The 17,356-nt window shown below is 41.5% G+C and overlaps 1 protein-coding gene across 2 annotated transcripts; it reads left to right on the top strand.

Annotated features, from left to right (window-relative positions):
• The first annotated feature begins 746 nt into the window (after positions 1 to 746).
• On the top strand, positions 747 to 10,489 carry klhl20 (kelch-like family member 20). 2 transcript variants are annotated; one of them, XM_028427648.1, is made up of 15 exons: positions 864 to 875; positions 2,166 to 2,229; positions 3,114 to 3,154; positions 3,204 to 3,371; positions 3,460 to 3,568; positions 3,749 to 3,955; positions 5,815 to 5,973; positions 6,057 to 6,151; positions 6,277 to 6,392; positions 6,511 to 6,694; positions 6,809 to 6,952; positions 7,041 to 7,174; positions 7,318 to 7,526; positions 7,610 to 7,716; positions 7,845 to 10,489. In XM_028427648.1, exons 4-15 carry the CDS (start codon positions 3,217 to 3,219, stop codon positions 7,927 to 7,929), a joined length of 1,704 nt encoding a protein of 567 aa, XP_028283449.1. In that variant the 5' UTR covers positions 864 to 875; positions 2,166 to 2,229; positions 3,114 to 3,154; positions 3,204 to 3,216; the 3' UTR covers positions 7,930 to 10,489. The 2 variants fall into 2 exon arrangements, with proteins under 2 accessions (XP_028283448.1, XP_028283449.1); XM_028427647.1 differs by having other exon boundaries at positions 747 to 875; positions 3,114 to 3,371.
• The last annotated feature ends 6,867 nt before the right edge of the window (positions 10,490 to 17,356 follow it).

Here is a 17,356-nt window from a genome sequence, read left to right as displayed (position 1 = left end):
TTAGTATTTCTTCTTTATATTGTTGAATATTAAAAATATATATGACTGCGCACTTTAAACTGACACTTTTTAAAGTTTCGTTTTACTTGTGGCATGTTACAATGACAATAAACGCCTTGTTCTGTTTTTTCATTGTCCATAGGGCTGCAGCAGCATCACTGTTTGCTGTGTTTTTGTTTTAAACTCAATAAATGTCAAGCTTGTAAAGTGCAGAATCATCACTGAGAACTGGACAACTTGGAGGACCCTCCTTTGTTACCAAGTCAGGTGCTAGAGGAGAAGAGGTGGACATCCTCTGGAGCTTTCTCACAGGGCTCCACATGACCTTAATGATCAGCCTAATAATTAACAATATAATTAATCCTTTATATGTTTCTGGATCCCCATATGAGATGAGGATTCACAGAGCTGGGGAGGACAACAAATGATGAAACATTTTTAACCTAAGCACTAAATTAATTTTTAATACTTTATGAAGGTAAGGAGGGCTTCACATCCCTCCAAAAACTGACTTGGAGCGCACTCTGGTGGACAGCAGGAGAAAACAAACAAGTCAGATCTCAAGAATAGGACCACTTCTTTACGTAGTAACACAAGCGAGACAATTTATACATTTAACATTTATTTGTTATTAACTAATCAGGTCTCATACCTAATTAAAATTAAATTGTATTTTGTCTACTCATCTACCAGACAATGACGTAATCCAATACATTTATTTTGAAAAGAAACTTGCTATCCGGAAGTGCTGCCTGCTTGGCATTAGAGCATGCGCATTTTGCCAAGTAAGAACTGCCAGAAACGGCTAACGGCTTTAAATTGTAAACATTAGCAACCCGGGCGTCTATCGCTTGTCGTTGGGATGGAAATATAAGGTAAAACCAGTGACTTTCATGCCTATTTCTCTGTTTCATAGTTGTCACTGTTAACACATGCCCTATTTATTTACATAACGTTTATAGTAGACAAGGTTTTTACCTGAAGCTCAATCGGCCAAAAGATGTCCTGGACGTGTCGCCGAGCTCACGATGGTGTTCGTTTATTGTTATATTTGGCTTTATTTGTTTGTTATTTATATTATAATGAGACATAGTAAGGTTGGTATAGTAAAGAGGATCGCAATTGGATTCCCTGCCACACTGCTAGCTGTAGCTCGTGGTGTTCTGAGATAGGGTCGGAAAGTGCTATAAGTTAACTAAACCCAGTTAGATTGTCTTACTTCATTGATTTTACAATTCCTTACACGGCTCATATGCACACACTCACTTAATTTCGATTGTTGTCTTCTGATTAGCCTCTTTAAAACCTAACTTTTACCTTACCACTAAAAATAGCGATTGTTAGCTAACTAGCTAGCCAGCCATGGGCGAGCTAACGGCCAATAGTTAGCTTGTCTTAGTTTATCTTCGTTTTAGTCATGCAAGATGATTAGAAACACACTTCTCACAGATTGTTACTGTGTGTTAATGTTAAATGAAGTGATAGGACTCGAACTTAATGTTAATGTGAACTCACAAAGCCACTGTTTAGTTGCTAACTCCTGTCCGATAGCAGCCCCTTCGTCTTCCTGTCTAACGCCTAATTAATGTTGATCTCAGCTAGGGGTAAAGGTCTTTAAAAGCTCTGTTATCTGACAAGTGTCAAACTGAAACAGTTGTTTCAAATGCAAATGAAATGTGGATTTGGGGGCACATCAGATCACCAGACTTCACAATACTAGACTAGTAAACCCCAGTACTACAGCTCATTTGAGCTTTTTGTAATGTAGTGAACATATGTTGGGTATGTAACAGGACCAGAGCATGGCACAGATTACACCAAGTGGTTTGTCTGCTCTCACATAAATCTTGGATATGTCTTGTTGTGCCTTGTTGTATTTTGTATGTGCCTTATTGTAGGTACATAGTTTATATTTATTTTTTGTACTTTTTTCTTAGTTATATGTTGTGGCTTTGAGAGTAACGCAATTTTGATTCTCTTAATGTCCAATACATACGGCAGTATTGACAATAAAGCTGACTTTGACTTTGTTGCCAGGGATCTTAAAGCCAGGGGACTTAAAGAGTTTAATACTCAGGAAAATAAACACTGCCTCATTGTTATGACACTGCTGGAGTCATTGGGAGGACAGATTGCCAAATACATCTGTTTTGTTGTCTTCGTAGGTTAACTCGAAAGTGTGGAACCTAACGTTGTTCTTCAGTGCATGGACGCAAAACCAATGCGCAGGTAGGTGTGATTTAAAGGTATGAAGGAATGTGTACGCTAAAACAGAATAATGTAAAAATGTTCCAGAATTAGACATAATAAAATAAACTTGTCTTCAGGGCAGATAAAAACCTGATCATAGGATAACCATTGGGTGTTCCACCACCCCACCTTCCAACCCACAGGGTGCAGCTTGGGTCTGACCTCTACTACTTTGCTGGGCTTTAAATTTAAGTCTGTGGTCAGTGTCCGTATGCCAGTGGTGATGTAGAGCAGAAGTGTGAACCTGTGACCTCACAACACTGAATCCTCCAATTCTTGCAACATAAAAGATGTCTTTTACTAGACAAATGGTGTCTTTTGTTAGATGCATGCCTCCACTTTGTAATGCAAGTTTGTAGTAAAAATAGTCATGAATGTTGAGTCGATGCATTTAACTGTTAATGAGATGCACTGCCGTATGCTAATATACACAGAAAGCTATCATCCAGCCTGTAATGATAAGGACACATGTTGACAATGTCAGGGATTTTTGGCCAGCTCGGGGAACATGATCTGAAGTGAATTTCCGAAGTGATCGTGTGCCCACAGCTCTAAACAGATGTAGGGGTAGACTGAGTGAACTGACTAGCGTGGATTGGTTTACACTGGCTGCTGTGTCCACAGGCCAGTGACCCAACTATATTTAGTTCAGCTGATGTCCACAAAATGAGACTGCTTCAGGTGTGCGCAGTGGGAAATCTCTCCCTTTGCATTTAGAGTCATTTGTAAACTATAACCCCCATTGTTTCTAACATTTGACTCTAAAACGCCAACTGTAGGAAAATTAGGTCAACCCCTGCACAGCCGAAACCAAGCATAAATTATTCACTGGTTCAATAAGTACACACCTGTTTATTGTCAAGGGCCACCAGCGCACGTCAAGACGCCACTGGAATGGACATCACCAGCCGCTGTACTCTGGGGGACCCCAACAAGCTCCCTGAAGGGGTCCCCCAGCCTGCGCGCATGCCCTACGTCTCAGATAAACACCCGCGGCAAACCCTGGAGGTGATCAACCTGCTGAGAAAACACCGGGAGCTGTGCGACGTGGTGTTGGTGGTGGGCGCCAAGAAGATTTATGCTCACCGTGTGATCCTGTCCGCCTGCAGCCCTTACTTTAGGTACGAATGGAGTTCAGGTCATTATTTACATCAAGGCCAACTGCTCAAATAATATAACCGAATTGTGTCATGCCGATGGTCTCTTCAGGGCAATGTTTACTGGGGAGCTGGCAGAGAGCAGGCAGACTGAGGTGGTTATCCGGGACATCGATGAGAGAGCCATGGAGCTGCTTATTGATTTTGCCTACACTTCACAGGTAAGAATAGTAGCAATCATAATGGCATAATTGCAGTTAAATTTGACAGAAATACACCAAAAAGCAAAACCAAAAACCAAAAAAGAATTAGCAATAAATTTCAGAAACTGCATGTAGACTGATAACAACTCCTCACCTGACCTGCACACATCCCTGATGTCCTGATATGCGTCCACCCAGGTGACTGTGGAGGAAGGGAACGTCCAGACCCTGCTCCCCGCCGCCTGTCTGCTCCAGCTGGCTGAGATCCAGGAGGCCTGCTGTGAGTTCCTCAAGAGGCAGCTGGATCCATCCAACTGCCTGGGCATCAGGGCCTTCGCAGACACACACTCCTGCCGCGAACTGCTCCGCATTGCAGACAAGTTCACCCAGCATAATTTTCAGGAGGTAAGAACACACCAATAATACAACACGCCGTTGCTTTTCCATTTAGTCTTTAAGCTTGTATGTTTTAGTTTAAGGCATACAGCACAACAGTGAGGTGTAAGATCTGATCCTGCAGCTGCAGGTTCTGCAGGACATCCTTTGTATGTATAACTTATTGGAGGCATGTGGAGGCGAGCACATACAGCCTAATATAATCAACAGAAAACCCTGTCACATGCTCACAGTTCAGCTTGTTTTCTGCTTCTCATTTATGTTCAGTTTGTCCCCTCACCAAGTCTCAGGATGTACATACACCAGTCATAATACTGCTGTTTCTGCCATTCTGTTTCGTTCCGTTTTAAGGCGTTGTAAAGATGGAGAATTTAAAGACATGTGACTTGTATGCTAACACGGCAGAGAAGACAAGCTCATTTCTAGGCTAATGTTTCACGGCTTCATGGCACACTGCTTTACATAATGAAGAGTCAAACTGTAAAGCAGATAGGGTCTACTTTCTAATTGTAATGCTTGGTGCTGCAGACAGCACTGTCACAGCTGATTCATTTAACCGGTGTAGTGATTGTCTTATGTCTCCCAGGAATCTTGCCGTTAGCTGTGTTAAATACTTAGGTGTAATTAACCATTATTTGTGTTTGGCATGTCTGACGTGATTTTTTTTTTTTGGCTCTGATCCCAGTCAAAGTTATTTACCAGTGATTAAGTTGTTTACTATTATGTTAATGATTTTCTTTGCTAATGTGGGCTGCTGTCTTTGAGCTCCTTAGACAAGTTGGAGGTGTTTGTTCCTTCAATCGTTATTCTAATTAGTTTTCACAGCTTGCAGTTGAACATTTCCACAGCTACACTAAATGCACTTCCTGTTGTATCAAAGAAAAACATTTTCTGTTGCATTCTCGTAGGTTGAACAACATCCTATTGAACCGCATGTGTTGGGGATGTTATATAATTCAAAGGCCACAAGGAACAACAGTGAAGCTGCAGTAGTTTTATAAATGCTAAAAACAGGAACTCTATGCTTCCTCATGTCCCGTTTCCAGCAATAGTTAAGTTCCTTTGTAGGACGGTGTACTTTGTGGTCAAGCACCCGAGTTCCTTCAGAGCTGCACACAGCTTAACCCTGTGGGGCATCTTCCCATTAGATTATACAACATGACAATCCACCCCCCCCTAGTCATCTTTCTTTAAGAAAAAAATGTTCAGTGTTCAGCCCGTGAATCAGTTAAAAGCGACAACACATTGCTGACGCACAGCCTGTCTTGTTGTCTTGCGTCTGCATCTTGTCTGTCGAGGCTCTGGTGATAAGTGAAGCGTTCATGGCGTGTCTGACATATTTGACAAACCAGCTGATTAAGAAATGGTTCATTTTGTCATTTGATTGAGAGTCAAACTGATCAGACTGTAATAAAATGGTGTTGACAATTAGGGATACAGAAGTAGTTGTTCAATACTGCATAATTTACCAGTGATGTTGTATGTGTCCCAGCAAGGAAGATCATTTTCACTGGTATATCTTTACATAGTGACAGTAAAGCCTGCACAGAAGCAAGAGCGGCCATCTATCATACATCACTGTTTCCATAGAAGCAGCCTGTTAACATTTCTCTTATACTTCAACGCAGGTTTGAAGGTCAATATGTCAAATTGCTACACCTGCTGGACATTTATTGCCGTTACATTTTCTACCAGCAGTGATGCAGTAGACCTGTTTTACAGCAGACATCAAGTGTCCCCGTTATGGATCACAATGAGCCAGACTGTGGGAAATATGAAGCATACAGCATGTCATTTTATCTAGTTTATTGCATTCATGTTCGAATTGATGCTTCCCTGTTTTGACCGGTAACCTCTGTCATTGTTAGGTAATGGAAAGTGAGGAGTTCATGCTTCTGCCTGCCAACCAGCTCATTGATATAATCTCCAGCGATGAGCTGAATGTGCGGAGCGAGGAGCAGGTTTTCAACGCCGTGATGGCCTGGGTGAAGTACAGCATCCAGGAACGCAGACCTCAACTACCGCAGGTTTGTTACTGTGGGCAGACGTCACAGTGGAGATGCAGATCCCTTCTTTGCACATTAAATACATTGGGCTTTGTGTCGTGCAGGTCCTGCAGCATGTCCGCCTCCCGCTGCTCAGCCCCAAGTTCCTGGTGGGCACAGTGGGTTCAGATCCTCTCATCAAGAGTGATGAAGAGTGCAGGTGAGCGCTCTAAAGGTTGGCTGCTGGTGCAGATCTGTATCCTGGAACTTTTCTTTTGTAGAGAAGCAGTAACACATTTCTGGTTGACATAACACATATACTGTTTTTGTTGTTGTTGTTTTCAGAGACCTGGTAGATGAGGCGAAGAATTACCTGCTGCTGCCACAGGAGAGGCCGCTGATGCAGGGTCCAAGAACCCGACCGAGGAAACCCATCCGATGCGGAGAGGTCCTTTTTGCAGGTCAGTACTTTCAGGTGGTAATATTTTCTTTATGATTTAAAAAAAAAATACATCAGTAGTAGCCATTCAGACATTTATACCACAGTGAAAATAAATATATATGACTATTTTTTTGAAGTTGGTGGATGGTGCAGTGGAGACGCTATTTCCAGCGTGGAGCGCTATGATCCTCAGACCAACGAATGGCGGATGGTAGCCTCGATGAGTAAGCGGCGATGCGGGGTCGGCGTCAGCGTTCTGGATGACTTGCTTTACGCGGTGGGAGGTCACGATGGCTCATCGTATCTCAACTCAGTTGAAAGGTCTGGCATGTTCGCTCCAGCTTCCTCTGCAGACATTTGCCTTGTTTTTCCATCTGTTACTCTTCATCTTTTTTCTACTTAGACATTCATCTTTGATGTTTTTCTCCTGTCCAGATATGACCCTAAGACCAATCAGTGGAGCAGCGACGTGGCCCCTACTAGCACTTGTCGTACGAGTGTGGGTGTCGCTGTGCTTGGTGGATATCTGTATGCTGTGGGAGGACAAGATGGGGTTTCCTGTCTGAACATCGTAGAAAGGTATCACTTGTGCATACTGATATTTAGGTGTTTACTGGCTCTATAATAATGGCTATATTTGATAAACTGCATTGCTCCTGTGCTCCAGGTATGATCCTAAGGAGAACAAATGGACCCGTGTGGCCTCTATGAGCACCAGGCGACTAGGTGTAGCTGTGGCTGTGCTAGGAGGATTCCTGTATGCTGTAGGAGGGTCTGATGGGACGTCGCCTTTAAATACAGGTGTGGTTACTGATTGAGGAGTAAATACATCGTGGCTTTGCAGTGCAAATGATGGCCACGTTTAATTGTCAGAATCCAAACAGTGTAGCATACATTTCAGACCTGTTGTTTTTGCTCCCTTCCATTTTTCTCCTGCACCTCAGTGGAACGCTACAACCCTCAAGAAAACCGCTGGCACACCGTGTCTCCCATGGGGACCAGGCGAAAACACCTGGGCTGCGCCGTTTACCAGGACATGATTTACTCTGTTGGAGGGAGAGACGACACCACGGAGCTGAGCAGCGCTGAAAGATACAACCCCAGGACCAACCAGTGGTCTCCTGTGGTGGCCATGACTTCCAGGCGGAGCGGGGTGAGTGACATATGTGTTGGACATGGACTAGCAGACTGCTCTGTTGTATGCATATCCTAAGTGATGTAATCTGACGGTTGTAGGTGGGATTGGCAGTGGTGAATGGTCAGCTGATGGCAGTAGGAGGATTTGATGGGACGACGTATCTCAAAACTATAGAAGTCTATGACCCTGATGCCAACACATGGAGGTAAACCTGGCTGTAGGCTACACACATACACCATGATAAGCCGAGTTTGTCCTGATTACAAGTTAATCTTTGTACTTTTTTCTACTGCTTTCTTCCTCTTGTCGATCATCCTCCTCACCTCTCTCCAGGTTGTACGGAGGAATGAACTACCGCCGGCTAGGTGGAGGCGTGGGCGTCATTAAAATGACACACTGTGAATCCCACATATGGTAACCCCCCCCGTCCTACCCCTCCCTACCTACCCTCTTCGCTGACACACTTTCACTTCTCATCACGATGCGAACGGATGCTTCTTTTCACCGACTCTCGTGCCTCCAAAAAAAAGAAAGAGATTCAGGCAAGTTTGAGAGAACCATGAATGGAGTGAAAGGGGGAAGGGGAGGTGGAGGTGGAGGTGGAGGTGGAGGAGGATGAAGGGAGGAAAAAAAAAACAGAGGGACTTTTTGAACTCATGGAAAGCCCCCCTCCTAACTCCCAAGGTCATTAACTCTGAAATTCTCTGGTTGTTTTCGCCGACTGATCCCAGTCACCATGAAGTGCACTGAGAGCAGAGGTCTACCATGTACTTTCAGTGCAAGTCCAACTTGTATTCCACCATGCGTCCACGGTCTGGAATTGGCGCGTGTGTGTGTGTAACAAGTTGACTTCACTTTGACTTAAGATCGCTGCTGGAGGTGAAAACCATCCAAGGAGTTTAAAAGGATCACAGAACGAGGACTGCCTTCCATTGGCCATTATATTCTGGCTACATATCACTGCCTTCAGTGAGTTGAAACCAAACAGTCAGCTGACTGCCTCATCATTGTGTGAGACTGAGACACACACATTATGGCTTAATGACTGTCAGAGGTAAATCTACAAGCTCTTTCGGTCTTGTTTGCTTTGTGGCTGTTAAGTTTCTGGGCCTCGTGTAGCATTAAGCAGTCGAAAAAAAACAAATCTCTCCGAAGGCTTTTGTGTGTTTAAGCTGGTTAGAAATGAAATTAATGGCAGAAAGTTGTGTTACTGAAATCAATAGGAGTTGATGCCAGTTCAGAATATGTTGCTTTCATAGGAAGGAGGCAGCAGGATGATCCAGATGGGTCATGGTTTTTTTTTTTCCTGCTGGCTCATTCTTCTTTAAACACAATACTGTCTTTTAATCCACACGTGTCTCATTAAATCCATCCACGGTGTTGTCACCACATCAGAACACCTGAACCTGAAGCCTTAGTGGTGCATACGGCCAGCTTTCAACCATTTTATTGTATCATTGGCAAATAATGGTGTTTCTGTTAGCTTTACCAAAATAGGAGAAAATGGTGAATTGGAGGTTTTGTCGGACTATTTTCAGCAGCGGATTAACACAAATTTGGTTCCCTTGGATACACACGCAGACATGTTTGATATTTATTTTGGTCTTTTTATTGAATTTGACACAATACCTTACTGACCTACCCTGTCACACACACTTTGGGGGAAAATGTGTTAACACTGATCAGATTTTCACGTGGATTGTACGACAATGACAACAACTTGAAGCAAAATGAGTTCTTTAGAGAGAGGTGTCGGTATAAAACTTGGTAAGTGACAACAGGTCACATTTCCCAAAGTCTGACAGCTCATAATCAGTTGCAAAGAGGTGGCGGTGACAGTACTTATTTCACAGTGACTGCAAACACTAGATTTGTTTCTCAGATGTCATAAAATCACTTCCTCTTCCTGATGTGTTACTGTAGCGAGCAATCTGTCGAGGACACGGCAAATCTTATTTTTGTGTCTTATTAAAGCTGAAAAAAGCAGAAATGAGATGAGCTGTTTTCTAAATTCAGAGGCACAGCCTGACAGCGGTGAACCTGGAGCCCGACGGTGCAATAAATAAGTTCAGCCTCACATAAAAAAATATTACAAACCTGTAAATATTTTATGTTAGAATTGGCACCACTTTCACACCATCCATTTTTTACCACTGGGTGACAGATTTATCACAGTGGTGGGCAGTGCCGTTAAGGCTCATGTACAGACAAGACGGCATTCTCTAGCTTGAAGGATGTTCTGCAAACTGGTAATGTTGGAAGTATATGAGTTCACACTATCCCTGATTATTAAAGCCAGGCAGACATTGTGATAGATCTGAGGGCAGGTAAATGTTACTTCCTCCTCACTTCACCAGACTCATAGAAACAAGTTTAGTAGCCCAATAAAAAGGTTAAGGCAGTTAAAATTCATGTAAATCTCAACTGTGTAGGCTTTAGTGGGCAACAGCTGCTTCTGTAGTCATATTTCGATGTGATGTTTTTGTTCACATAAAGGTGTGTGACTGCATATAAAAGCCATATGTTGAAATAAAATTATCTTTTTTGTTACAAATTAGTTGCATTAGAAAGTAATTTTTTACTTGTAATCATCAAAACTATGCTCCATAATTTATTTATTTTTTTCTCAGTATCTTGGCTCTGATCTCTTTGTTTTTTGTAACATATGGCTCTTATATGCTGTCATTGCCACAGGGTTTTGAGACACACACATGTCCATGTTGTTTATGTGCCGTCATCATACAGTGTAACAGCGCTACCTGCTGGAGAACAGTTCTAGTGCAAGCACTAATTTGAAAAGAATGATCAGCTCAATGTAAAAAACACATGGTTTGGAGTAGATGGTGAAAATGGGTTTGGATGAATCTTCTCAGAATTTATTGCACTGTGATTGGAAATGTATTTTAGATGTTATTTTTTTTCTTCTGTTTCTTAAATATATTTTATATGGGTGTTTCCAGATATACCGAGGAGGGATAGGAGGGATGGGGGGGTGGGGTGGGGTGGGAGAGTAAAACTAAAAAAAATCCTAGGTCAGCTTGGGAACATTTCAGGCCTCAGAGCCACGAGGCGCTACCTGTTCTTTGTGCAGTTCATCACAACTACAGCACTGCCATAGAGAAAATCCATAGAGGCTGGTGTATGCATTGTGTTTTTCAACCAGATTTTTAGAAGCCTAACCTGAATGTTTGCTGTTCGGTAATATGCTTAGATTTGGTTGGGTTTAGTTCTTGCTGTCAGTCTGACTTCTTTTTTTTTTTTTTGAATAAATGAATGTTTATGCTTTTGGAAGCTTACTTGACAGACTGGAGCTTGAATCTGACCATGCATTATAATTTTTTTTGGACATTGAAGTACAGCTCTGCAGCATGTCTTACATATATTGGTTGTGGCGTATGCCTAGTTTCCAATTGTTGAACAAAAATTTGAGAATTTTTCAAAACATTTTTGGGAAAACTTTCCCAAGAATGTGTTATTATTTGTAACTGCCACAGATGTTCATGGAAATTCCACTCAGTTTAAAGATTGTATGTTATCAGCAGATGTACTGTATGTGCTTCCCAAACTGTGTGGAATTCCCCTTTTTATTTATGTAAGCTACTAATCGTGCAGTCAGATATTTGGAGTAGCCTCTGTACAGCCTGTCCAGCACCTCACCCAAACATGGCTGTCACCACGGGTGTTGTCATTGTATGTATCAGAGCGGCTCTGGACTCACCATGTTCACTACAACAAGAATTAAACTCTTTTTTTCCCCCCTGGAAATGAAAAATTGTCTGATTTATTAAATCTACACTTTGCATTTGGACATAGATACACAATGTACATCTGTACTGCATTGGCAAAGATGCAAAGACAGAAGCTCTTGCACACAAACTCCCAGCTGTTATAATAACTTTGTAGCAAAGTTATCAAAACTCCAAGCTGGTGTCACGTAACAGTTGAAAAATGTTAAGTGTTATTTGTCTATAATGTGCAAAAAAAAGTGAGAAGTGCTGTCCATCAGCCTTGAATTGTTTATAGAACAGTAAAGGTCATAGCCCTTGCTCTCAGTGAGGGGTTGAAGAGGCGTATTATCAGCCTCCACAAATGGCTTATTTGTGTATTTATTTACATGCGGAAGGAAAATTAACCTTTGTATCTTGGAAATAACAATGTCCACAGACACAGACTATTTAATCTACATTTTATACCAGTTACACTTTGTCATAACTTTAATAATAACTTGAATCCACTGAATTTTGAACTTGAATTTTTGATCTGACCTGCTAATATATATATATATATATACACGAGTGGTAATTAAAAACCAAAAATGATGTGTGTGTATATGTGTGTATATATATATATACATATATATACATATATATATGTATATATATGTGTCATTTTTGGTGCAGACTGCTGCTATATAAATATATAAAATATGGACCTTTTTAGCCACTGTTTCTACTGTAACTATGAATTTATACATTTTGTCTTCTGTTTATAAAGTAAACATGTTGTATCAACTTTAAACAGGAACCCATGCGAAAGATGCATATAACCAATCTTGTATTGTTTGTGTGTGTGTGTGTTACAGCAACCCATCAAAGTTCCACGCTCTCACTCTGAGCCTGTGCTCCTTCTCCATTAAGTTTTCCTATTGTTTTTTTTGGTTTATGCTCTGACAGGACTGATTCTGTGTTTTGTTGGGCAGAATAGCACGACAGCAGGGAGACTTTGATTCGGTTACAGATCAGCAGCTCGGCCTTTGTCTTCCAAACTGCTGAGAGGAATTTTTGTCCAAATGTCAGAAGCGAGGAAAAGATGGATGTTCAATCTCAGTCAGCAAACACAACAGAATGGAAGTGAGTATTGTGGTGTATCTTGAGCCTTTGTTTGAGTAACAAAAGCTGCTCACACACCGACACACACACATTTCTATCTCTTTAGTTTTGCTAAGATCATATTTTCTAAATCCCAACAAATATATGTCTGCCAAAAGTTTTACAGAAACTTACATGTGACCAGTCTTCACATGAAAAATAAATAAATAAATAAATAAAAATAGAGATGCAGAGTTAAAAACAGAATTACAGAGGCTGTAAAATGCAAATGATCAAATATGTATAACACATTAAGCTCCTGTGTGCACATTCAAATATGTTATATGCACCGATTTCATTTTTTTTTTTTTTGTTAAACCAACAATCAAGCAGCTTCGTCCCACACAGAGTTCTGCTGCAATACGTTCAGTAATAGGCTTTCTATATGCTCTGCTGTGTTCCTCCCTCAAGGCACCTAAGGGTGGACAAACAGTCAAGCACACACACACACACACACTCATCACTGCCCCTTTGCCTCGCCTTCTGTTTCAGCCTTCACTGTCTCATAAATGTACACTGAACCGGTGGCTGCAGGCCATTCTTTACTGAACAATCTCCTGCGCACTGCGTCTGTCCCAGAAGACACAACCTCTCTCTCAAATATACACTAAACCATGAAAACTTTGCTCTGGGCACCAGTCCAAACAATCTGAAATGCACTTTTATTGTATTGTGGCACAGTGAGTATATATATATATATATATATACAGCATAGACAGATATTCTCTTTTGCACATACATGACATACAAAAACAATCAAGATCATCTGGGTGTAGTGCTCTGTCTGCTGCTTTTTTGTTAGCTGCTAGCTGCTAGTTGTGTCTTCATGTCTCCAGGATGTGTGGCCCAGCGGTAAGAGCTACAGTACCGCTGTTTCCAATCAATAATACAAAGGAATCTGGAGTAGAGTTAAAGTCAGGAATTTACTTTATTTGATCTAATTTCATGATATTTGTTTTTTTATTTATTTATTTTATTATAGCTGGGCTAGGTTCCAGCCCCCTGTGACCCTGTACTACAGGACAAAGCACATTGGATAGATGGATGGATATATATATATATATAAAATTATTATTATTACATTACAGCTGCTAAATTTCAATGGCTGCACTAACTTTGTTAAAAAATAAAAATAAAAAAAAAACATGCAAAAGTCGGTGGTCAGTAAAATATATAATCAGTAAGTGGTGGTAATACAAATGCAAGTCACACTCTGAACACAGACATGAACGTGACATTGTCACATCAGAAGTGTCAGATCGATGGATAAACACTTCCATAGGGAAGACTTGTCATTGGCTGAGTCACAGACATTTATAACGTTCTGATGCTGCCCAAGCTAAAAGAAGCCCTCCGCTCTGTAAGACCTGGCCTTGGTACTGTTGAGCCTCAGTTCGGTCAGTCAATATGGAGGAGAGCACTTTAAAATGACTCAAGCTTTCTAAATGGCTCCCATGTGGAAAATGTAAGAGGGCAAGCGCTTTAACACTGTGACGTTAGAGGTTACTGTATCTGTGTAGCAGCCTGTATTCATCTGAGGAAGACGACCGGTGTCAGGCAGAAACTATCAGCAAAAACATAGCTCCCTGCCGATCACTTGGCCATATAGCTACCAAACCCACCATTCTACTATAAAACAGACCCACAATATATGACAACAATCCCCTGGTTTTGTTATTGCAATCCAAGCCAAGTACCGGTAGTGTATCTTGGTTGCAGCCATTTGCAGCAGTACAAGGGGAGAACAGCATGTTCATTGGTGACTTATTGACTGACATCACCCAATCATGGACTAACACATAGTCACAAAAAGTCTGTGTGTGATAGGGACGGTGATAGCAGAACGCTTGGTTATTTATAGAAACAAACACAGACAAACAAAAGCCAAAATGTCTCACAAAATGTGAGCTTTAATTTAACCTTAAAGTAAAAAAAAAACCTACACAAAACAGCTAAAAGGAAAGCAGAAGAATGAGCGATCTGTATGTATGAGCGAATGACAAACAAAAGAATAAAAAGAAGACAAAGACAACATGGAGCACAGTATGAGAACGGGATAACAAGATGCAGGTCATCAAAAATGGAGGCAACACAAGAGGAAGTTAAGCAGACAGACATACACAGGGAAACGGGACTTTCAAAATAAAACAGGAAGCTAAAGGCAAGGGGAAAAGTATCACCTAATAAATGAAAACATGTCTAAAACAAAATTAGGAATAACAGAAACTGGCATTTTTAAATGCAACCAAAATCAACAAATCATAGTTTATGTTAAAACACTTGCTTATATAACATGAAACACAACATGAAAAATGAGTCAGTAAAAACATCTTTTGTCAGGTCACAGCAATCCCGTCACAAACTTCTGGAAGCATCATCCTAAGGTTAGTAAAAAGTCTGGTCCTCTCTGGTGGACACCCTCTGGTGTTTCAGGGGTGTTGCTGTGAGATTTGGTCTCTCAAACACATCATGAAGGTCATTGGGAGATGAGGGTTGATTATCATGAGTTGCTGATTATGGAGTGGGCTCTCCTCTGGGTTTAGAGACAGTCTGCTGCAAATTGGTCTGGGTTAGCAGCACTGATGATAAGAAAGAAAAAATGAACTCCTTCTAAAGAGTCACATTGAAGAAAGAAAAGCAGAGAGCTCGCTTAGGGCGAAAGGAACACACACACACTGATACAAAATGACTCCATCCCTTCAGATGTTCGCTCAAAGGTTTATTATTGAAGGGCGGAAGGCAACAATATGCAACTCTTCACTCTGAGGCACTCTGCCAACACTGTCATTTCTGATGAGCTGTCTACCTTGAAGTGAGGTAACCAGGAGAAATAAAGCCAGCAGATGTTAAAGAAGACATCAAATGCAGACAGAGATAAAAAATTGCCATGTTTGTATTGTCAAACTTCTTCAGCCTATGGAGTGAGAACTACAACTCCTATTTTCCAACTTCTGCACAATGTTATATTGTATGCCTGCAAGCGGCAATTAGGTAGATCAACAGAGGCGACTGCATTTATTTTAGAATGTGAGATTACAAGAGAGGGAGAGGGAAGTCTGGGTGTCCCTGCTTAGACTGGTGTCTCTGCGACCCGGCCCCAGATAAGCGGTTGAAGTTGGATGGATAGATGGATGGAGATTACAAGTGGCCTTGCTCATTCTTTTGTCACTGTTTTGAGCTATTTACCTTCTTTTAGCTCATCATTTTGGTTATATGGCCTAAAAGGTCAGGAATAAGACAGGTAGGTAAAAACAAAACAAAGGGGGCACAGGACTGAGACCCCGTTTCCACACATCTGTAAAAACAAATATTTCCTTCTCTCCGTTTTCTAAAATAACTACATAGTAACAAACACATAGAAAAGTGCTTACATCAACAGAAATGCAACCGGACTGCTTCCATTACTAGACTACAGCTGCTCTGGCAGCTGTACTACACAAACCAAAGGTCGCACCAACTGACGCACAGACTGCCGCACACTCCTTTTTTTCCAGTTTTTACTGCAGCTGGAAACAATCAGGGTGAGGCAGGCAATCAACAAGGCAGGAGACACACGAGGAAGTAAATCACACACAGGTACACAAGAGAAGCTGACATTCAACCAAAACAAACCAGAAAATACACTGATAACATACTGAGTTACGGCCTGTACGGACCGGGTTTATTTGTGTTTTTTGCCTCTCTCTGTCTCTTTCATTCTTCCTCTCGCTCCTCCCGGAGTTCATCGTCCAAGTTTCGGTGCACCCATCGCATGGTTGGTTGGCTGTGTCGCTCCCTCCCTGCGCTAATTGTGGGCCCAATCAGCTTGCTGCCAAGAAGACGCTTAAAAAGATGTTTTGTGAAGGTGCGGTTTGCCCATGTGTGTCTTTTAATTTGTGGCACACCTGTAGTCAGGTTGTTGTGGTTTTTGTTTTACTAAGGCACTCATTTCTAGGAGTTGTTTGCACTGTGTTTAGTTAATTTAGCTGTCTTGTCGTTTGTTTTAAGATAGGGCTTGGCCGATGTCTTTTCTTTGGTTTATTCGTTTATTGGCAGTTGACTCGTGGGTGTTGTTATCTGTGGTAGCTTTTTGTTTTCCTGATTTAATCAATTTGCTTAACCTAAACCATCTGGGTTTTGTTTCCCTTCCCCTAGTAGAGTTGGGCCGTAACATTCTGAAATAAGCAGGGAAACAATGGAAATACAAACAATCTAAATGAAAACAAAACCATCTAAAGGAGTCATGACATTTTTTTTATTTGTGCATTATTCCATGTGCTTTATTTCTCTTATTGATGGCATCCTAGCACCAAATTAGCACCAAACTCCACCAGCCGTCCCTGCCAGGTAGGAAGCAGTTCTGCACAGACCAACAGTCTGTACTAATGACCCCCCATGCTCATAACCTTTGCTAACGTCTGTCATCTTTATATCTGGTTTTGTTGATCTGACCTGCTGCAACTCTCCCTCGACTCACTCTGGAACTTTTGATGGAATTTCCTGAGCGAAAGCCCTTTTTCTGCAGAGTGAGTGACATTTCTGACACAACGATTTGCATATCAAGCTTTAACCTCCATAAACAGAGCGCCATTTCTCAGTCACGAGACCACTTTCTTTTAGAGCCGTGCTATTTAAAAACTTGATGAGAGTAAACATAACACGCCTCGGTTTTTTGGCTCCAGTCAGATTCTAAGCATACAGAGATATGTTTTGCTTGTGCTGTGCATACAGACACATCTCAATACGCTCTGATTCCCCGAACAAAGTTTAATTACGGCTTTCTCAGAAGAATTGACTCTGCATCGCAGACCACTTATTTTCCATTATGGCCGAGGACGGAAGGGAACACATTCACTATTAGCACTGCAATCACAGATTCCATCCCTGGTAAACAGATGATAAGGATCCTTAATCAGTGAGATGCCCCCAACACACACACACACACACACACACACACACATCAACCAGCAGGGCTCCTGCTTTGAGATCCAGTATCTG

The sequence above is a fragment of the Parambassis ranga genome, chromosome 17 (assembly GCF_900634625.1).
Source record: "Parambassis ranga chromosome 17, fParRan2.1, whole genome shotgun sequence".
Taxonomy (NCBI): Eukaryota; Metazoa; Chordata; class Actinopteri; family Ambassidae; genus Parambassis; species Parambassis ranga.
Note: the sequence above shows the minus strand (reverse complement) of the source record. Positions and strands in the feature narration are given on the sequence as shown.

Excerpts from the sequence above, each read along its gene's own strand:
- klhl20 (XM_028427647.1), top strand. The coding sequence starts at position 2,207 with ATGGACGCAAAACCAATGCGCAG. Across the intron at positions 2,230-3,113 it reads GACGCAAAACCAATGCGCAG|GGCCACCAGCGCACGTCAAG; the intron begins GTAGGTGTGATT and ends TTTATTGTCAAG. Across the intron at positions 6,152-6,276 it reads AAGAGTGATGAAGAGTGCAG|AGACCTGGTAGATGAGGCGA; the intron begins GTGAGCGCTCTA and ends TGTTGTTTTCAG.